The 22,619-nt window shown below is 50.1% G+C and overlaps 1 protein-coding gene across 7 annotated transcripts in view; it reads right to left on the reverse strand.

Moving 5' to 3' along the window:
• Positions 1 to 964: 964 nt before the first annotated feature.
• Positions 965 to 22,619, reverse strand: part of DOCK2 (dedicator of cytokinesis 2) — a 425,062-nt gene continuing 403,407 nt past the window's right edge. For 4 of the 7 annotated variants that reach the window (XM_085001779.1, XM_085001778.1, XM_085001780.1 and 1 more), the window contains 9 exons: positions 22,207 to 22,293; positions 18,049 to 18,225; positions 16,621 to 16,704; positions 8,263 to 8,400; positions 6,273 to 6,400; positions 5,030 to 5,192; positions 3,932 to 4,052; positions 2,467 to 2,609; positions 965 to 1,535 (listed from right to left, as the gene is read on the reverse strand). In XM_085001779.1, coding sequence (XP_084857905.1) covers positions 1,473 to 1,535; positions 2,467 to 2,609; positions 3,932 to 4,052; positions 5,030 to 5,192; positions 6,273 to 6,400; positions 8,263 to 8,400; positions 16,621 to 16,704; positions 18,049 to 18,225; positions 22,207 to 22,293 — 1,104 coding nt within the window. In that variant the 3' untranslated portion in view covers positions 965 to 1,472. The remainder of the gene's footprint in view (positions 1,536 to 2,466; positions 2,610 to 3,931; positions 4,053 to 5,029; positions 5,193 to 6,272; positions 6,401 to 8,262; positions 8,401 to 16,620; positions 16,705 to 18,048; positions 18,226 to 22,206; positions 22,294 to 22,619) is intronic. The other 3 variants (XM_085001782.1, XM_085001781.1, XM_021076634.2) reach the window with 1 other exon arrangement.

The raw sequence follows: 22,619 nt of genomic DNA on the forward strand, positions 1-22,619 counted from the left end.
AGTTGGACGGTCTGGACTCAGATATGACTCCTCCAGCTGTGTATTCTGAGGGCCTTGCTGTTGTTTAATCTCTGAGCCTCAGTTTGCTCATATGGAAAATGAGGATAATCAGGGGAGCCTTCAAAGGCGTCCCGGTGCAAGGACTGAATGGGACAACACAGGAAATGCCTCTGAAGCCATGCTTGGCAATAGTCGAGTCCTTCACTTACTCAGCAAATACTAATCGATGGTCTCCACAGCAGCAGGTCTGGGCAGGTGTGCAGGGCACTGTCAGTCACACAGTGCTAAGGCTCACGCCTCTTCTGATTTTGCCATCTTGCTCCGGTGCCCGGACTTTTGAACCCCACATAACCATGTCCTTCAAATCTACCCCGTGTCTATTTCCTTCCCTAACGGTCCTCAGCCTCCCACCAAGACCCTCCCTGCACAGACCCCCGGCTCCCTGGGCCTCGGCCCCACCCTCTCTCCTCTGACTTCGGGAGCCCTTCGTCTCCCCTGGGCCAGATCTGAGAAGCCTTAGGGTTCCTCTGCTTCTGACGTGGTGACAAAATCCAAAGGCTGGCCCATCAGTTTCCTGGGCCTCAGGAGGCCTCTCTTTTCCTAACTCGTGGGCATTTGGCTGGGTTTTATTAGAGTGACCAGGATTGGGTGGTTGTGCCATTTTTTCCAGGAGAAGCTGACTGTATTGATCACAGGAGAAAGGTTTTGGCAGACATTCCCAGCACCCCTGCACCCCAGTGTTAAGGCCCTTAAGCGAAGGCAAAGGGGTCACGGAGAAGGTCATGGGGAAAATTCTCGGGGTTGGCACGAACAAGGTGGGTGGATCTGCGCTGGCATAGACTGGAGCCAGGCTTCTCAACATCACTGGAGGCTGCAGGCCTGCCTTCCCGACCAGCCCCAGGAGCTCCCTGTCCAGTCCCAGGCCATAGGGATTCAGCTGATGGAATTATGCGATGGAACTTGCTTGAGTCATAGGATCACTTTTATTGTCAGTAAGAAATAGCAACACTTTCGAGATGATCAGCTAGAAAAAAGTCTGGTTGGTGGTATTAAAACATGTAAAGTACAAAACTCTTAACCAAAAATAAAATAAAAGAATATTTAAAAGCTCTTCTGTTAAGTGCTAGGACCTAGACAATGAAATAAAACTATAGCTCCTGGTACCTGAGAATCTGGGCTATAAAAAGATGTGTCCGGGATGCTGGGGAGAGCATCCTGGGAGAAGGCATTGCTGATGGGTCCTCATGTGGCTAAGAACCCAGGTGGGGCATCATCACCCAGCACCTGGGGCACTGGCTCTGGTGATGCTGAGTCTGTCACACTGACTGTTCTGGGGCCCAGATCAGCCCAGTCCCTCTGTCTGAGTGCAGGAACCACGGAGAGTCTTTGAGGCATTAATGTTCCACAGAGACTCCCTCCTCCTGGAAACTTCCATCCCTGTGGCCCTTGGCGCAGCCCTGGTCAGCAGCACCTCACAGGTCAGTGGACATGAGGTCGGAGATCTGCTTGCCGTCTTCCGCAGATTTGCTGGCCAGCTGCGTGGGAGAAGAGGATAGATAGCCACCGTCCAAGATGGGGTTCCCAGGAGCACCAAAGCGGGGCTTCCAGTCCCACTCACAAGGGCCCCTGAGCTGACTGCTCTCAGACCCCTGCGAGCCTGAGCGGCCCTGACCTTGACTGATGGGGCCAGAAAGGCTGTGCTGCCAGTGGTTAGAGCAGAGGCTTTGCTGTTTTGTGGACCATGTGAACTTGGGCCAGTTGTTCACTGAACTCCGCAAGCCTGATAAAATCCTCACGGGGAAAGTGGAAGGTCAAATGGGACCGGGTTTGGGAAGCGCTCAGCGCGATGCCGGACTCACTGCACATGCGCAATGAACCTGCAGTCAGGTTCCGGCAGCAGAGTTCTGCTTTAACAACATCCCGAGGATCAGAGTGAGGTGGGACCTTCATCTCCAGCAAAGACTGACAAGTAACAATAGGAGACGGCACTCGGAAAGTCAGGCCTTCCTAGGAAACCAGCTTTTAAATAACAGGATTTTGTAACAGAAGTTGAATAGGAAAGTTCTTAGGCAGAAGCACTTTTAGCTGCCCAAGACAGCTGGCTGCCGTGGCTCTGACAGGAGCACCAAAGGACAATTCAGGAGCACCAAAGGACAGCTGAAGGTTCTGAGGTCCCAGGGGTCCTGTACAGCCTCTGGCACATTCCTGCAGCTCAGCAGGAGTCAGTCCTGCTCAAGGGTGCCACCTAGGGCCCAAGAGGAGAACTGCACTCTGCTCATCTTGGCCCGTGTCCCCCCAGCCCAGGGGCCCTGTCCCTGTCTTCCTGGGAGTGACCACACCACGTGCACACACGCATATACACACGCACACCGGTCACACATGCCCCCCTTTTCTCATCGCTTCAGCATCACCCCTTTCCCTTCCTCCTCCCCACAGCCCCCAAGCTTCCACCGTCTGGGTGCTCACCATGGTCTTGAAGAACTGATTTACTTTCTTCCGCTTGAGCGTCTTCTTGTCGCCATCTGACAGAGGGAGGAAGGTCTGGCTGAGGCGGGGGGATGAGTTGGCCTCGTCCATCCCGGGCATGCCGGCCACCGAGAGTGTGAGGGCTGCCGGAGAACGGAGGACGGCTGTGAGCGGTGGGGGGAGGGAGGCCGTGCCCGGGGACAGGAAGGGGGACTTGGGAGACAGGCAGGGGGCAGAGACGGAATCCAGGAGAAACGGTGGGGGGCAGGGGAGTCCAGGCAGGAGGCTGTCAGTCCACTGTACGGAGGCCTGCCCAGCCCTGCAGACAGCGGCCTGCATCCTGGCCCAATCAAGGCCTCGGCCGAGGGCTTCTGGGCAGGAAACAGGGTGCTGAGGTGGGAGAAGGCCCCGGCCACTGGGGCCCTGACTCCTTGGGGGAACACGGCCTTTGCCCAAGTCGGGGAGACAGTGAGGGCTCACTCGTCCCTGCTTCCAGCACTGACAGCCGGGAGTCCCTGCTCCCCTTCAGTGGCAGGGCCTTGTGGGGAAAAGCATCTCCAAGCCAGGGGCCAGCCGGTGGGAATGGCCTCCAGCCACACCCCTCGGTTTTGACCTTGGGAACATGGGGGTGAGAGCACAGACCTCAAGGGTGTTGTGAGGCCTGCTGTGTACCCCATTAAACACACGGCCATGTGGGGGTGTCCTGCCTGGGGAGGCTGGGCAGTGTTTAGGGGCCGGTTCCGGGGGCCTCCACGACTCAGTGCCAGGACGGGCAGGAGACTGACATTCTCAGCCCGAGTTTCCTCATCCAGAGTCAGGCTAATCATGTGACCTACTTCACAGGTTTGCACTGCGGCTTAAATGAAGCAATGAAGGAGAGGCATTCAGCACACAGCCTGGCACAGAGTAGCCGACACCAGAGATTTGCCCTGGGACAGATGCTCCTGGGCAGGCCACATCCCCAGTTAGGGCCCCAGGTGCCCTCTGTGAATGGGCAAAGGTCATCTTACGCGCTGACCTCCTTGCTGGACAGTGAATGAGTGATGGGGGAAGGGAAGCATCTATGCACCAAACACTCTGCAGCTGTGTGATGCAGTGGTGGGTTCTGTACATTCTGGAAAGAGTCTCTGGGGCCCCAGAGGAAACACAGGGATGAGAGATTTACCAGGGACAGACTTCCGGCCCGCCGGGTCCTGGCTAACTGAGACCCTGGGACCACCTGGTGTGCAGCGTGGACTCCTAGGGAACGCTGAGGGCCAGAATGACAGCGCCTCCACGTGGAGCCCACTGGGACTGCTTCACATCCAGAAGGGGGAGGGTGTGGGGACAGCTCAGAGGATGGGGGCCTGTGAGCAGAGCCTCTGACCCCTCAGGGTGCTTAGCTCACTTTACTGTGTAGACAGGGTTCCTGCACATCCTTCACCCCCAGGCTGGTGGCCCGTTCTGGTGCTGGCAGGGTGCCTACCTGGGATGGTGGGCATGGACTGGCTGGCAAAACTCATCTGAGAGAGGATGGATGCCCTGGGGGCGACGGCCACATGCTCCGAGAGGTTGGTGTCACTCATGAACTCGTGTTTCCTGGAGAGCTGGATGAATATACCAAACGCCGTGCACGCACACACACAGACACACAGACACACAGACACACACACACACACCCCACAGAGGCTTAGCATGAGGCAGTTCTGGGCCCTGAAAAGTCAGTGATGAGGGTTTGAAATGGCTTCAATGGACCCGGCCCAAGTCCATTTATTCTGTTTCACATTGCTTGATGCCAGCCTGCCATGTATGGTTGCACAGGTTGCAGACTCTACAACTCTGGTGTATGAGTGTTTGTGTGTGTGGGGGGGAGGTGTTAATTTAGACTACTGTATGAATGACACCTTCTAGCATTATGAAACACAGTCTTATTTCCAGCCTTCTCCCCCTGGCAAGAGGAGCCTCTGAGGCCTACTGGGAAGTTTGTGGAGGCTCCTTTCATCACCGGAAGGCATCTCAGCTGGCCCCTTGCCCTTTCATCTGGCAGCACTCCCTTTCCAGGACAGCAAGTTCATCTTCCCCTCCCAGGCTCCCAGAATGCTTTCAACAGAACTTTCTTTCATGGGGAAGCTGAGCTTGAAACCAGGGCTGCCTGGCATCATCTCAAATAGTTATTAGTTTCTAAGAAAGAAACCTCCTAAAGTCAGGGCAGGGAGAATTTCCTGTCGGCATCCCCAGCTGGGCTCCCACAGGAGGAGTGCAGTGGAGTCTGAAGTCAGTGGTTAGGACAGTCCTGAGGTTGGGGACAGCTCTGTCACTCAGTGGTGGAACAGGCGGCTTCTCCCCAGCCTCGCATGTGATGGTAGAAAGGACAAGAGTGACAGCCTAGGCTCAGATCCCACTCTGTCACATCCAGGCCATGTGGGCGCCAGCAAGCACTTCATCTCCCTGCTGCTCAGACGCCACCTCTGCAACCCCATGTCACTGTAAGAGCCAGGCCTGAGCGGAAGCCCCCGGTACCATGCTGGGCATGCAGGGGAGAGCTGCCGATGGTGCTGGAGGGGACCCTGCCTCGGCCACTTACCCGATTCTCTGCCACGGGCTTCTCATCCGCGAACACGACGCTGCTCCTCTTGGCTCTCTTCTTGGACCTCCGCAGCTTGACCTCAGGCAGCGTGCTCCCTGGGGAGATGGGCTCCTCTTGCTCTGCTTTCGGAGTCCTGGGAGGCACTAATTCCAGGTCGAAGCTGAATAGCAAGAGGGACAGCAGGAGACACTGCAGTTAGAGCTTCAGGGGAAGTGTCTTGCAGGGACCCAGGCTGACTGAGCTGTCACTAGGGTCAGGGAGTAGATCAGCTCACCTGGCAGAGTTTGGAGAGCCACTTGTTTAATTTGAAAACATGCAAAATACAGGGTAAAATAAAAGTGAAGGTGGTGAGCTCTGTGTCTGGTGATAGGAAGAGAAAAGTGGCTCTAATCATGGCTCTGGATTCAAATCCCTGCCACTTTTTAGCTGAATGACTTTGGGCAAATCACTCAGCCTCTCTGAGCCATGATCTCCTTTTCAGTAAGTGGGGGTGTTTGCAGCGACCCTGCAGAGTGGCCACGAAATGAGGCTGAGGACCGCTTTGCACGTTCTTGGCCCGAGGAGAGGCTGCGTCATAGCATCTGTTATGAAAGTCCTCAGGTTTGGGGGGTAGAGCGGAGGGCTCTAGGAAGGTGGAAGGGGGAAAGCTTTTCTTTCTCTGTCTCTTTTTAAAAATTGTTATTTTTTTACATTCTTTTAAAAAATATTCCTTTCCACTATGGTTTATCACAGGACGCTGAATGTAGTTCTCCGTGCTCTACAGCAGCAGAAGAGACTTGTGGTTGCCAAGGGGGAGGGGGCTGGGGGAGGGATGGAGGGGACGCTGGGCTTAGCAGGTGGAAGCTGCTACACATTCAGGGAGAAGGGTGTCTTGGGCAAGCAGAGGAAGCCCAACAGAGGTAAAGGCAGGTAAGAGGAGGAGCTCAGGGATGAGGGGTTGGGAGAGATGGAGCCCACAGGCAGGTGTGAGAAGGTGAGGCCCCAGGCTGGCTGATGGAGATGGCTGGACTGGGCGCTTGCAGGCTGCAGGCGAGTCCAGCTGGGTCCTCAGGAAAAGCCACCTGGCCCTGGATGGAGCCCCTAACAAGGAACTAAGCCTCGTGGGGTAGTTGTGAGGGCTTTAAGGAGGCAGCGGTGAGCAAAGGCTTTCAAACAGAAGGCCGGCCAGGGGCAGAGGGAGGCTTTGCTGGGGGCTGGGCCAGGGCAGGGGAGCAGGGGGCTGCCCGGGGTGGGCACTGACCTCTCGGACGTGGCTTTGCTGGGCGTGCTGCAGTCGGAGTTCATGGAAGCCATGGAGATGATGGACATCTGCCTGTAGGAACGCAGCATGGACCGGGGGCGGCCCACTCGCCTGTCCTCGAAGTCGGGCTGCAGGTGGGAGAACGGGGTGGTTAGCAGCCAGGCCTGATGCTGGGCAGGATCGGGGTAATGTGGCCGTGACCTTCCTTGCTGCCTCCCTCTTCTACCTGGGTGGGGTGGAGCTGTGGGGCAGAGCTGGCTGAGGCTCTAGGGGGTTATCTGATAAAGAATCTGTCAGGCCAGGCTCCTGGGAGGTAATGTCTAAATCCCAGCAATTCTCCCACGGATAGGTAAGTCTTTGTTTTTCATGGTGGTCCCTCGACGCGGAAGAGAAGACTCTGATTGGGGGCTGGCCAGAAAGACCAACTTTGTGATTACAGGGCTGGGACTCTGAGCCGGATAATATTAGCTCAGCCTCCAGGGAGAGAAAGGGAACTGGAGATTGATTTCAGCCACGTGGCCAATGATCCTTTCAATGGTGCCAATGTAATGAAATCCAAGTACAATCTGCAGACACTTAGGCTAAGGTGAGCCTTCCTGTGCCAGCAGGTAAACAGGGTGATGGGTTCTGAGGACACAGAAGCTATGTGTTTGGGACCCTCCCAGACCTCACCCTATGCCCCTCTTCATTTGGCTGGACCTGATTTGTCTTTTTATAATACAACTGCGATTGTTACTGCAGTTACCCCGAGGTACCCATGGGGGATGGTTCCATGACCCCCCAGGATCCCAAAGTCCAGGGATGCTCAGGTCCTTTATATAAAATGGCCCGGTGTTTGTACGTAACCTTGGCACAGCCTCCTCTATACTATACATCATCTCTAGATGACCTGTAATATCCAGGACACTATCAATGCCATGTAATCATTGTAAATATAAGGTAAGCGCGAGGTAAATAATCGTCAGCACAGCAAATTCAAGTTTTGCTTTTTGGAACTTTCTGAATTTTTTTTTTCCAAATATTTTTGATCCTCAGTTGATTAAGTTCTATTTGCTCTATTAAGCAAATAGAGAACCCACCGATAAGGAGGGAGGGCCGACTGCTTGAGTTCTGTGAAGTTATCCAACTTGAAAGGGTGGTGGGACTCTCCAGATATGAAGCTAGTTGGTCAGAGGTGCAGGTGGCCTGGGAATCTTGGTGTCTAAAGTGAGGGGAGTTGGCAATTTTCCCCTTAACCTATGCGATATGACCTAACTCTGGGTGGTTATCATCAGAATTGCACTGGGGTGTCATGAAGGGAGTGTTGGAGGAGGCAAGCTGTCTCATGGAAAAACTGTTGGCTAGGAAATAAGAGACCTAAGCTCACCTCTGCACTTTCCAGTAACTCACTTCCCATCTCTGGGCCTCAGTTTTCCCATGTGCAAAAATCAGAGGGTTGGGCCACGTGGCCTCTGAGGAACCACACAGCCTTGATGTTTTAGGACCCCTTTCCAGGGAAGAGGAGAAAGAAGACGTCCTATGAGCACCAGGCCAACAGCCTCTTGAGGCCATGGAGCTTATCAGTGGCCCAAGGCAGTGGATTTGGAGGCCAATGGAGACACGTGCAAATTCTGATCTATGCTCATGTGTTACGTAGCCTTTGGCAAGTCACTTAACACCTCAAAACTTCCAGAAGAGATACAAGGGGTTAAAAATCATTACTGGGCTTGCTGTGAAGACTGAATGACCTAAGTGCTTAGATCAGACAGGCACATAGTAGGTCCTTCATCAAGGGTGCTTTTATTAGTAGTAGAGTCCCTTGAGTGCTAAGGCCTCGATACTTGGTGATCATATCCGGCTGACTTCCGAGGGACCAAGTTTACAGAAAGCGTCCCTGGATTGGTCCTGCCATTGCTGGCCCTCAGGTTTTTCTCCTCCAGGGCAGCTTCCTGGGCTCTGACGGCCTCATCCTCCCAGTCCCGCCCACCCTGGCCAGGGGGACCACCCGTACCATCTCTCTGACGCCATACTCCTTCTCCACCTTCATTTTCAGGTTCTTGAAACACTCCTCCATCCGGTCATGGAAGGGACGCAGGTTTTCGGACACTCTTTTCTCATGGATCTTAATCCCAGCTCCCAGGAAGGGGATCTGGAGAGAAAAGTGGTAAATGATGAGCCAGAGGCTGGCTGCCTGGCCTCACAGAAATGGCTGAAGTCGAGTCTGCCTGCTGAGAACTGAAGGAGGGCATGGCGGCCTCTGAGACCCTCACATGGGCTCACCGACCCTGGGAAATGGGAAAGCTGCCTCCTTGGGGTTTGCTCTGAAAACAAGACCTCTAGGAGAAAGACGTCCAGCTGCCTTTGCCCCACAGGAGAGTTGGACACTCCCTCCGCCCCCCTCGCATTAGAAGCTACATGTTAGGGAAAGTCTACCCCTGGTGGGATCTATTGAGGGGCAGAGTGTGAGACCAGAGGAGAGCAACCTCTGTTGCTTTGACTTAAGCCCAGCCCAAGAAGTTCTTGGCGAGGCAAAAGGGAAAGTATGAATGTCAGAGGCTGGAAGTCAGGAGAAGGGAAGGACTAAGTGGAAAAGGAGGAGTGGACGCAGCTTGGTCTTACAACACAGGAGCTCCAGTAATATGACCTATGTGGTTGCTAAAGAAACACAAGTGGTAATATCTCAATTAATATATGTTAATATTGGCTGTTAACCAGCCAATAGGGAATTTTTTTAAAGTGATGTAAAAGCCTTGGGAACATCAGAGGGGAAGAGATGGTTGATGTGAGACGGTTAAGCTCTTATTTATCAACAGAGGAGGTCAATGGATGCTATCTAATTGGTAGATACAGGGACAATGGGCAGCCACATTGGCCACATGAGGAGGGAACAGCTGGGAAAGCCAGTGGTGTGACTTCAGGGAAACATAATGAGGGCTGCAAAGTGTAGAATATAGATCATTTTGAAGACAAAAACTGTTTCCATGATGTTGACATAAAGACATGTCTGCCTCCTTTTCTTGGAGGTCTCCTGGAAATGGCAAGGTGAAGGAGAAACTGAAATTCAGTGAAACTAGAAGATAGGTGTGAACCGGACTCACAGTGTGTCAGGTGGAAGGTGGATGGAGAATGGTAACTGACCTTCCAGAGCAGGGGAGGAGGTGGGGATAAGAGGTCAATCTGGGTTAGAAGGGGCTCAGGGATTAGAGTTGCCAAGTATCCCAGAAAAGCTAGAGTGAGTTGAGGGGCTGCAAACAGAGGGATGGGTTGAAATTCTGGGACAGAAGCAATTAGATGGCAAGTCACTGCTTCACCTTGTAGCCAAATGTTATACTTTCCCACTTTCCCAAGAAGCAGAAGCTTATCCTCTGCAACAATTAGAAGAAAGAATTCTGGGCTGAGGGGTACCAGGCACAACAGAGGGCAGGGATGAGACATCAGAGGAAATAGAGGGGTGAGGGAGAGTCTGCACACTAACAGATAGTGAGACCTTCACCTCCCTGTCCCCCAATTGCAGCAGTGCAGTAGCCAGGAGTAGCTTTGTATGCAACAGCTTGAAAGGTCTGTGGAGAAAGTGAATGGCTCATGTTATACAGGCATTTGTGGGTCAGTTACCAAATGCAGTGCCATCCAGGTGACAAAGCCCTCTCTCAGGTGCACAGAGATTCATTCACCTTTTTCAGTGCCTCACTCTTAGCTATGAACAGACTGCCAAGGATCACCAGGCATTGAAGGAAATTCTCTAGTATGAAATACAGAGATCAGAAAAGATTGGAATAGATAAGGGGAATAAAAGCAAAAAGGGAGGAGAGAAGGAAGGGAGGCTGGAAGGAGGGGGAAGGTAGGAAAGACTGTATGGACTAACTCAGAGGAAACAGAATGAAGAGAGCTTAAGAAAACATTATTTTTTTAAAAAAAAAGTTAATACATAGAGAAATAAAAGATTTTCTATCCATGGAACAAGACAAAGATTTTATTTTGAAAAGTAGGGAATGATAATGGAAATACTACGTGCAAAAACTAGTGAGATATAGTGCAAGGCATAAACAGAGGTACCTCTAGTTTTACATATTAGAAAGGACAGAAAATCAATTAGCCAAACATCCATCCAAGATATTAGTAGAACAACAACAAAGTAAACCCAAAGAGAGTAAAAGGAAGGAAATAATAAAATGGTAGACGTGAATGAAAAAGAAAAAAACTTACAACACAGAGGAGTGACAAATCCAAAAGTTGGTTCTTTGAAAAGACAAAATATTAATAAACCCCTTAAAAGACTAGTCAAAAAAAATAGAAGGTACTAATAACTAATATCAGGACTTAAAAAGGAGTATCATTATGGGAAATGTAAACAGTATAAAAGATCTTAAGAGGACACTGTAAAAAAGTTTATATCAATAAATTCAGTATTTAGATAAAATGGAAAAATCGCCAAAAATAATAAAATTTACCAAAAAGGACACAAAAGAAAATAGGAAATCTGGAAACTACTTAATTAAATACATACTTTGAAATATTCTTGGCTGTATGGCTTCATGACAAAGTCTAGCAAACATTTGAGGATAAAGAAATGCCATTACTACACAAACTCCTCCAAAATTTTTTAAATAAGGAATAATTTTCAAGTCACTTTTTGAGACTAGGATAACTTGGTTAAAAAAAAATCAAACAAGGATATTATAAAAAGGAAAATTATAGATGGATCTCTTTTGAAAATATATACAAAAATTCTGAAGAATATATTAGCAAATAGAATCCAAGAAATATATAAAAATGATAATACATTATGACCAAGTAGGATTTATGTCATACATGCGAGGTTGGTTTAAGAGTCCAAAAATCAACTAATATAATTCAATGCATTAGCAGAATAATGAAGAAAAACAATATGAGTATCTCAATAGCTGAAGAAAAGCCACTGGAAAAATAAAAAATCCATTCATGAAAACTAGAAAACTAGGCATAGAATGAGACGTCATCTCATTCTAATGTCCCACTCTGTGAAATGTGACTGTTGCCCTGATGTGGGAGACAGATACACTCTCTCTCTCCTTACATTTGTCAGAGGAATAAGGCAAGAAAAATAACCAAAGAGTATAAGATTGGAACAGAAGAAGTAAAACTTTATATTCACAGATGATATGATTGTATCTGTAGAACATCCGAAAGAATATACAAACAACTTGACTATTAAGTGAATTTACAAAAGTTGCCGGATACAAGGTAAACATACCAACGAATTGTGATAATATTGACAGATAGAAAATTTAAAAAATGCCATTTTTAATAGAGCTAAACATATCAAATACTAAAGCTAATAACATAGTGAAAGACTTTTACAATGAAAACTACAGAACTTCACTGGGTGAAATTAAAGAATTAAATAGAAGGAGAGAGATTCCATGTTCATGCATTGGAAGATTCAATGTCAGTAAGATAGCAACTCTTCCCAAGTTAACCTACATATTTAATATATTCCTAATCAAAATCTCAATGTGTTTTGGAGGGTGTGTGAAAATGAGCAAGCTGATTTAAAAATTTATAAACATAAAAAGGACTAAAAGAACCAAGACAAATTTGAAAAAAAAAAAAATTGCAGTACTCTCACTACTAGATCTCAAGACTTACTGCAAAATTACTACAGTAATTAAGAACAGTATGGTATTGGTATAAGCATGGACAAAGAGACCTATGGAATAGAACAGAAAGTCCAGAAATAGACTGACACATATAATCACTTTATGCCAAAGTTGGGGGAAATAATCATCTTTTCAACAAATGTTGCTGGAAGAATTAGAAACCTATACAGATAAATAATGTACCCCTCGGAGGTCCCACTGTGGTTCAGTCGGTTAAGAATCCGAATGCAGTGGCTCCAGTTACTATGAAGACGAGGGTTTGATCCCGGGCCCAGTGGAGTACTGGGTTAAAGGATCCGGCATTGCTGTAGCTGTGGCACACAGAGGTCACAGCTGTGGCTGGGATTTGATCCCTGGCCCAGGAACTTCCATATGCCATGAGTGCAGGCATAAAAAATTTAAAAAAGGAAAAATAATTTATCCCTTATTTCATGTCAGTCAAAAATGGATCATATATTTAAATGTATAGGCTAAAACAATAAAACTTCCTAATAAAACAAAGGAGCATATTGTCATGATCTTGGGGTAGTCAGAGATTTCATAAAGTGGAAACGAAAGTGATAATCATTAAGAAAATTGAAAAATCGTCAAAATTATAAACTTCTGTTCTTCAAAAATACATCATTAAGAAAGTAAACAGACAAGCCACGGACTGAGCAAAGATATTTGCAATGCATATATTTGACAAAGGACTCATATCTAGAATACATATAAATGCCTATGAATTATTGATAAAAAGAAACTCAGTTAATAAGTAAAAGATGTGAACAAACACTTCACAGAAAGGTTATTGAATCAGCGGCTAAACACTTGAAAAGGTGATGAACCACCACTGCGTGCAAAGGAAATGCAAATGCAAATTATACCGAGATATCACCTCACAAGCCCCAGAAAGACTGGAATTAAAGAATGTGTCACCGAGAGTGTGGAGCAGCTCAGACTCACAGAAGTTGTTGGTGAGAGTGTAAATTGGCTCAGCCGCTTTGGAAAACTGTTTCTGAGTATCCAGCAAGGCTAGGGCAGCGCGTATGACCCAGCACTCCCACCACCACATAGACAGTGAGGGCACAACAAGAAGGTCACACAACGTTTTGCATACTATCTACAACCTGGAAACAGCCCGTCATCAACAGGAGACTGAATAAATACACTGGAATATTACAGGAATGCTGCGGAGTTACACAGTGGATAATACTTAGAAATAAAAACGGGAAACTTCTCGGACGTGCAACAGCCTGGATGACTCTCAAAGGCAACATGTTGAAAAAAAAAAGAAGAAGCCAGATGCACAGTAACACATACTGTATAATATCGTTAATATGATGTTCCAGAAGAGGCAAAACTAATCTGTAGTGACAGAAGTTTGGCTGTATCTGTTAAAGCCTGATATTTTCATATACTGCAACCAAGCAATTCCATGCCTAGACATACACCTGGCAGAGACTGTGCATGGGTGTGCCCAAAAGACACGTACAAGGATGTTCAGAACAGCATTACTTACAACAGCCCCAAACTGAAATCAACCTAAATCTCAGTCAGTTGGAAAATAAATAAGTATGTATGGTTATGCAGTTCAGCTGCATAGACTATTACACAGCAATGAAAATGATTTAATGACTGCTATGTACTACGAAATAAATCAAATTTTTTTTGGCCATGGCCGTAGCAAAGGGACCAGGGCCAGGGACTGAACCCACTTCACGGCAGTGACAACACTGGATCCTTAACCCACTGAGCTACCAGGGAGCTCAAGAACAAATCAATTTTAAAATACAACATTAAACAGAATAAGTTAGACACAAAAGAATAAACACTATGTGATTCTGAAAATAAACCAAAGGAAACAATAATATTTAGGAATGAGTGCTTGGGTAGTAAACACCATCTTTATTTTTATATTTTTGTCTTTTTAGTGCCGCATCATGCATATGGAGGTTCCCAGGCTAGGGGTCAAATTGGAGCTGTAGCTGCCGGCCTGTGGCCACAGCCACACCACACTAGAGCCACATCTTCCAACTACACCACAGTTCACAGCAACGCTGGATCCTAAAGCCACTGAGCGAGGCCAAGGATCGAACCCATGACCTCATGGATACTAGTCGGGTTCGTCACCACTGAGCCACCACAGAAACTCCATTAAACGCTATCTTTAAAAAGCAAGGAAACGATTACTATAAAAGCAGGAGAGTAGTCAGCCTTGGGGAGGGCTGGCAATGACTACGAGAAGGTGTGAGAGGAGAGGGCCTCTGGGTGCTAGAGGAGTTCTACTTCTTCATCTGGTGGTGGTCACATGTGACCGGTCAGTGTGCCATAAATTTTTGCTATGTGCACTTTTCAGTATGTAATATTTCATAAAATGTTTTAAAGAAGAATATACTGTAGACATCTTTCCATGCCGATAAATATAGAGAAAATCTTTTTAAAGAAAATAAACCAAGAAGCAATCAGTCTCGAAATCCATGAACTCTTGAACACAAAACCTACTTTGCACCTCTAGCTTCTGTTGGGTGGCTAGAAGTACAAGAACGTTCCTCTTTGAAATCTAAGGGTCTCAGGCTTTGAGAAAATCCGAAGCGAATCTGGCTTGGCCAGACCAAAACCCAATCTATAATTAAGCTCCAAGAGGGGAGGGAGGGAGCAGGAGCATTTCTGTCCAGCACTTTATTTCTGTTGCCTGGCACACAGTTGGGACTTCATAAGGATAAGCCGCAAGAATGAATGGAGTGACATGGAGGAGGAGGAGCTGATTGCCGCGTGTACTGTAAAAAGGTCATCTTCACTCCGAGCAGAGCAGCATCTCTTGCATGTTTAGGATGCTGGACTTTGGGTGGGAGGAACACGGCCCAGGGCAATGCCTGCGGCAGGGTTGGGAGTTAATGGGCCTCCTTAAGTAACCTGGCAGTGAGGGTGGGGGACGGAGCTAAGGCGAGGGCGGCCACTAGGGGGTGTTGTCTAAAGAGGCCTAACTAATGGCTCTTAAAAGCTGTTAACGTCCATCAAAAAGTGTGTTTTCAAAGTCTCCTTTCTTGGCTTGTGGTGCCCCTCTATTAACTGCAAGACTTTGGAAAATTTTCCTTAGAAGGCACAGCCTGGAATCAGCTGTGCTGTGAGGCCACAGTCCAGTCCGTGCCGTGGGTGCAGTGGATACAGCTCCGAGAGTTCATTACCAGGTGACAGGCCCTGCCCAGGAGAGAGGCCCAGGGCAGTGATACAGACTGAGAAAGACACCCAACAACCCCCACAGTGTGTGATACATAGCCTTCCCTGTGGCACCTCAGAACAGCTGAGGAAGGAAGCCAATCAAAGGGGGGCCTTCCTATTCCCATGCTGGGCCTGGGCAGGGGCAGTATCATTATTTGAATGCTGAGGGGCATCCTGGCCTTGGAAGGCTGGGGCCCTTGGGGATGTTTGGGTTTCACAGGTGACAACACACAGTAAGAAGGGAGAGAAAATTCCAGACACACAAGATGCATTCAGGAGAGGGCGACTGTGCAGCGCTTGGCGGTGCATTTTTAAGGCCTCACTTTGCATAAATTGGCAGAGGCAGAGAAGGCCCTGAATTAGGAATCCTTATTTTAAGAAAAGAGGCTGCACCCAATGCTTCTCATTCCCTGATTTCCCTAGAGTAACAAAAACTCCCTACCACAATAGCTTGCTTCGCTTTGCACGGAGACTGGCAAGAAGGGAGGAGAGAGGACAGGCAGCTGCAGACGCTGCCCAGCCCGCCGTGCCTCCCCTGCCTCCCACCATCGTGCCCTTGGAGCCCATCCTGCATCCTGAGCACCCCCTGGTCCATGGAGAGCAGGGAGGTGGTTGAGGAGGGCTGCTGCATGCCTCACGGGGAGCCTGGTCCTCTGAACGCCTCTAGGGAGCAGGTCTGGTGGATTGTTTCTGCTCTAGGGAGTGGGAGAGAGAGAGAGATGCAGGGAGAGAAAACACAGGGGAGGAAGCCAGAGAAACAGCGGAGAAGGAGGGAGGGCGGTGGAGAAAGAGGAAGGGAAGCAGAGCCCGGAGAGGTGAGAGGGGGAGGCAGGGAGAGGCAGGAGCCAGAGGGGAGGGGCAGAAGCAGAGAACTTCCAGGAGAGGAGGAGGACAGAAGGAGGTCCTGCGGACAGAGGGACAGGGTGCCAGGAGGGGAGGAGGGATGGGAGACACGTGGAAAGCAGGAGAAAGCAGGCGGGAGGGACAGGCCCTCCAAGGCTCAGGAGGGCTTAGCACCTTGTGCAGAGCACAGGCCCTTCTACCGAAGACCAACCAGACCAAGGCCTGGATTATTTTCCATCTGAGCATTATCTGCAACAAACTGGGTCAGTCTGAGAAGGAGGAGAGGTGGGGGTGGGGCTGAAGTTTTCTATTACCTGATTGGCGGGGGCTGGGAGGGGGGACGTGGCTGGCAGTAGGGGTGTGGGAGCCTGGCTTTCAGTTCAGGCCCACTGGGAGAAGCCACCTGCTGAGTTCCACAGCCGACAGGGGTCTTAGCAACGTGCAGCCGCACAGCACGGCTGTCTAGTGCCAGTGGAGCGCCCCAAGGGTGCAGTGCCCCAAGTTCTGTTCCCACGATGCACTGCTCGGGTGATGACGGAGTCAGAACAAGGGCCAAAGGGCCAAAGGGCAAAGGCCAGGTGGACAGGTGAAACTAGGCCGTAGCAGCCAGTGGCTAGCAGAGGGCAAGGAGAGCAGGGAGCGGCAGGGAGAGCCAGGGCTGGCTCCTCCCCAGTCCAGCTCTGCTTTACCTGCCATGCAATCAGGTCCTTGAGGCGACTCAGCTTGTCCTGGTCCTCGGGGTGGTCCCTGATGTACTCTTCAGTGAAGAAGGCCTAGGAGGACAGACAGACATTGGGGGTTTCCTGTTCCTTTGGCATGGACCCCACAACCCAGCTGTCTGGCACTGGGCAAGGATCCCATTGGAAAGGGCAGGAATGAGGCGATTCCTGCTTGGACAGGCAATAGTCAGGGACCACTAGGCACTGACATTTGCCCTCTGGAAGCTCCGACCAGTAACCACTGGGAAAGGGTCACGCACCCCAGGGAAGTAGTTCTTCCAGTGGGGTCTCTGGACCAGCAACAACAGCATCCCCTGGGAATTTGTCAGAGACGCAGAGTCTCAGGCTGCATCCGGACCTACTGAATCAGAACCTCTGGAGGTGGGGGTGGGGGTGGGTGAGGGCAGCTGAGTGTCAGGAAGCCCTGCAGGGGATTCGGCGGAGCATCCAAGGCCGCACTGCCCCTGGGGAGAGACTCCGTAAGGAATTTCACCTGGGGGGCTTTCCAGCGCGCCTCGCCAGCTCCCTCACCGTGTGTGCCCTCGGCAGCCCCGGCTCTGCGGGGCTCGTGTTCTCAGTGTGTGCACATGTGTGCAGACAGTATCTTATCACCCCTCGAGGCTGCACAAAGAGTTCCCAGTGGTGACCATCTGAGGTTCTCGAGGTTAGCTGGAGGGACGGACTGGAATCACTGTCTCTGAATTATACTGCTGTGTGTGTCGTTTTCTTAGTTTTCCATCAGTGGGTGACAGAGAAAAGAGAATAGGGAACCCGTCGTGAGATTTATGAGAAGGAGGGGTCCATTTCCCCCTCATAATCCCATTAATGTTTGGCCGAGGTGAAAACCAAATAAGGCCTTCCTGTTCTATTTCAGTGATGGGAAAAGCTATGTCCCTACTGAGAAACTGTTATTCCCCTCTGCCCCCGCCATGGAAAATGTGATTCATGTAACTGATGGTCTTCCCCTTCTTGCCATGGATACCCGGAGGCTCAGAACAAAATCTGAATGTGTGGGGATCTGTGGAGGGAGCTCCTGAGCTGGATATCTAGACTATATCTAGATTATAACAGCCACCCCCTTGGAGTTGACCTCCCACCCCCTCGGTATTTTCACAGATTCTGGGTTTTGTTTCTTCCCATTTGTAGAGGTCACTTCCATCACCAGGAGAGGAGATGGCTTTACACGAGCGGCATGCACGTTGACTGGTGGCACGTGATTTTTATGATCTGGCTCACGGTCACCCCCGAGCCTGGGATGGAGGGTGAGAGGGAGGCTATGGGACCTCTAGGTGTCCGAGCTCCAAACAGCCACAGTAAGATGAGTGGCGGCTGTGTCTGCTCCTGGGCCCTCCTGCCACCGCTCTGGCCCCACCAGGGCCTGGAGAGGGAAGCCCTCACCTTCTCATACTTGGCGAACCCTCCCATGACAGCCGGGTCCACGATGCCGTTGAGGAGCATGGAGAGCGGGTTGATGGGGAGGCTCTCGTCACTCTGGTACTGGTTGATCATCATCAGGATCTTCTCGTTGGCCGTGGACATGGTCTCGATGGCGTTCTCCAGAGGGCTAATCGTGGTCTGTGGGAAACAAGATTGCCCAGAAGAAAGGGCCTGAGTGGGCACTTTGAAGTCAGACAGAATCGTTGGTATTGCTTGCATTTGGGACTGGAATTCAAATGAGGCGATGCTCCCCGAGGGGCTGTGGCAGGCCCTTGTGGTAATTGCTGAGCTCCGGGACCGTCTGCTGTCTGGGGAGAGACGGGCTGGATTTCTGCCTAGTGAGCAAGGGATTTCCCTGGGGAGCTGGAGGCAGGAAGTGTCAGGCATTCGCTGGGTTTCAGGGACTGGATATGCTCCAGACAGGGTTTTTCTTCTTTTTTTGGTCTGTTTTTGTTTTTTGGCCTTGCCTATGGCATGCAGAAGTTCCTAGGCCAGGAATTGAACCTACCACGCCACAGAAGGGTTTTTCTTCTTATTACCTGGTGAAATAGGCTCCAATTCAACCCATCTGGTATTGGCTTTGTACCTACTATGTGTGAGCACCTAGCCAGAGGGATTAGAACAGCTGGTGATGTGATCTCCCAGCCTGGCCCATAGCCGGTCCCCAGACTGGCGGTTACATGGTTTGCTCCAAGGTAGATTTGGTTTATTTGGAAGAATAAAATGAAACATCTCTTCAACACCTCTTAGAAAGCACAATAAACAGAGTGCCATCAGGTGCTAGCTGGCAAAACAGTGGTTCCCTAGAGCTTGAGATCTTCTTGTTTAAGAAGTCGGCAAACTTCTTTTGTGAAAGGGCCAGATGCTGCCTGTGGCAACAACTCAACTCTGTGATTGTAGGAAGTAAACAGCCACAAGCAATATGTAAATCAGCATGCATGTTTGTTCCAGTACCGATTATTTATAAAAATAGGTGCAGGTGGGGTCTGGCGCACAGATCACTGTTTCCTGACCTCTTGAACGAAACGAAGCAAATTCAAACCCCTAGTCTCAGCCATCTTTTCTAGCTGTGTGACCTTGGGCAAGTTTCTTAAAACGTCTGAGCTTTAGTTGACTCATGGGTAAAATGAGGAGAAGAAAATCTTTTTCAGAGAGTCACTGGGAGGCGCTGTTATTACCTCCCACAGGCCTCAGGACAGGGAATGGCAACGGTCCCCAGGGAGGAGGGGTGGTGCTATGGGGCTTGCCTTCTGGGGACGTAGCCAAGATCATGCCAGATAATATGACACTGGACTCACTGTAGAGGGTGTTGTTTTTGGTTTTGTTTTTTCAATTGTACCTGCTAGTTACTGTAACTCTTGGCTACACGAGAAGGGCAGAACCAGTCTCTAAAGCCATGTTCTTGGTCATCTTTTTATAACCATGTCCTTAAATCCCTGTGAAATCCTAGCCTCCTCATCTCCTTTCCCTGTTTCTGGACATTTTTGTCTCTGTAGGGAGAAGGCCCTGGAGGCTGTGTGTGTGTGTGTGTGTCACTGTCACCCTTTCTTTCTGCCACACATACACATTCAGACATGCACACACATGCCCGGAGCTGCAGAGGAAGGCTGCTTGGCCTGGTGGGGTCTGCAGCCTGTATTCCACAGGCTGGAATCCACTGCCTGGTCTCTGTCCACCACACAGACCAACCCCGCAGGCCAACCTCTCCTCCAAGCCAAGGTCTAGACTGAGTTCTAAGGAAAGTCTGCCACAACCATTTGGATCGAGCCCAGCACCACACCTGGATTTCAGTAATAGGCCGGCATGTCTAAGACAGCAGGCTTTATGGAGAATTATTAAAAACAGAAAGCTCTATTGACTGGCTTGCCTCCACATTCCTGAAGCTATTTTTGAATCCCCAAGCCTTATCCTCAGTACAGGCATCAGGAAAGGAGAATGAGAATGAAAATGCCTCTGGCTTCTCACCCCCAGACACCTGTGCACTCTCAGAGCAGCCTGATGGGGTCACCTATTTGGTGGGAGACCTGGGTGTCAGGAGCTGGTAACGAGGACAGCGGCGCTGACCACGATCATGGAGATGCCTCCGCTTAGCGACTGTCTCCTCTGTGCCGCCCCCGCTGCGGGTCACACACGTGCTGTCCCAACAACAGGGTAAGCCCTGCACCTAAGGGAACGGGGGCTGTGCCGGGAGAGAGCTCCAGGGCCCCACCTCCGGAGCCAGGCTTCTCTCCCACGTGCAGACCCAGCTCCGCTACCAACCTCGCCTGACACTGGCTGTTAGGACCTGGGCAAGGGCTCCGGTCTCTGGTCTCTTTCCTAGGCTGAGCCTCAGGATCCTTATTGGCCGTAAAGGTGTACAGTCCTCGCCCATCTTGCTGTGAGGGGAATATGCGAGAGTCGGCCCTCCACACCTGGGGGCTTTGCATCCTCGGACTCAGCCCACTGCGGACACGGAGGACCAGCTGCACGCATTGTGCTTAATGCCCTTTTACGGAAGGGACATGAACATTGGCAGAGGTTGCCGTCCGTGAAGACTCTGGAACCAACCCACTCAGATACCGAGGAACGGCTATACTGGGATACTGTCCACACTTATCATGCACCAAGTTGTCCCCTGAATAAAGGGCGTGGGTAGTCTCTTCCTCTCCGGGGCACTGATCGTTGGGGTGGGCGGGAAGCACACACATGGAGGAAAAAGGAGAGAGTCCATCTGGGGGCCTGATGCGGCAGGTTCCAGTCAACCCTCGCCTCTTTACTAACCTTGAACAACCCACTAACTGGCTCTGCGCCTCGGCTCCCTCATCTGTAAGACGGGAGAACGGGATCTCTGCATTGCTGCATTGTTGAGGGGTCGAAACGAGGTCACACAGGTACAGTTTAGCACACGCTCAACACTGTCTGTCCATCTCATCAACGCTATCATATTTTCCTTAAGGTCTAGGCCACGCCTGTGAAAAGGACACTGAGGGGCCAGCTGGTTGCTGGGGGCCCTAAAGGCTGGAGAGGGTCGGTCTCAATGCTGATCATACAGCCGCCGGGCAATGTCAGCCAGACTGTGTCCCTTCTCTGCTCGTGGCTCCGGCTCACAGAGTGGGAAAGTCCAGGTCCTTATGGCGCCCACAAGGCCCTACAGGATCTGCTCCCAGATGCCTCCTCCTCCCCGCCTTGTTCTCATTCAGACACAAGCACGTTCTGTCTCAGGGTCTTTGCACTTGCTTTCCCTCTGCTAGAATGTTCTTCTCTTCGATTGTCTGCATGGATCACTCCCTCAGCTCCTTCAGGCTTTTGCTCAAAAGCCATTTGGCAGAGGCTTCCTCTTACCACACTACTTAAAATACCCCCTTCATCACCTTTCTCTTTTATTTTCCTCCATAGCAACTATCTCCTCCTGACCTAGTATTTATTTACTTCGCTTTTCAGTGTGTTGTCCCCACTAGAATGTAAGCGACGTTGCAAAATCTCTAGGTGCTTCACATGTGTTAAGTACTCATTAAATGTTCATTGAATGAATAGGTGAAAAGGACTCTCTGAATGTGTCCCTGCTTCTCAGGTTTCCTCACAGTCACTCTGGCCTTTCCTTTACATCCTGGGAGACCCTCAGTTGTTTGAGGACATGGAGACCCTGAAGTTTGTCGAGAAGCAAAATACATGCTATATGCACCATGGAGTCCAAATACCCGCATTGGAGCCAGAGCTCTGCCTCTGCATGGCTTCCTTTCTCTGAGCCTCAGTTTATTCAACTATAAAATGGGTTCATAGGGGAATTCTGCAGAGGGGCCCCAAAGGGCTGCTGGGCAGGTGGATATGAGAGGGAATTGTGTCAGTAGGGTTCCAGGCCCTCTGCCTCCCTGCTGCACACAACCACGGAAGCTCCCCATTCATCAGATTTTTTACTGGATTCTATAGTATCTTTCATTTGCAGGAGGAAAGAAAGAGTTATCCAATGCTAAAAAATACAAAAATCTGAAAGCAGGTAAACTGGACGGTCCTCAGGTCCCTTCCTGCACTGGAATTCCTAGACTCCTGCAGTGGCTTCGAGCAGCGTGTGTCCTTTTTCCAGTCATAGGGCTCCCCCTCTCCCCCCGGGGCTGGCTGTGGCCCTGAGGCCGGCGGACTCACCTGGGACATGTGAACCACCTCAAACCAGCGCAGGATGCCTGGAAGCTTGTACGCCGTCACGAAGGAGGTTCTCTCGATCCACATCGACTGTCCCGTGGGCAGAGGCGGCGAGGGCGGGAAAGCAACACACTTAGGAAACCTGGCCATCGAGTTTGGCAGGAACCCATTCAGGCCCCAGGCCTCCTAGCCACCCAGAATCTGGATAAGCACTGCAAGCCTCAGAAACTCCCACCTCACCCTTTAGAATTCTTTCTCAATGTCAAGTTTAAGTGTTCCCTGGCTTTAGGTCCAGGGAATTTTTAACCTGGGTCTCTCAACAGGCAGAATTTTTAGACAATATTGAATGCATCCACCTGCATTTTCTAGGGGAGGGTTCACAGTGTTCATTAGAATCTTAAAGGGGCAGTGACTCC

Source organism: Sus scrofa, chromosome 16 (assembly GCF_054392235.1).
Source record: "Sus scrofa isolate SSC_HxYL_T2T_F1_AM1 chromosome 16, Sscrofa_HxYL_maternal_Yorkshire_Landrace_v2.0, whole genome shotgun sequence".
In the NCBI taxonomy this organism is placed as follows: domain Eukaryota; kingdom Metazoa; phylum Chordata; class Mammalia; order Artiodactyla; family Suidae; genus Sus; species Sus scrofa.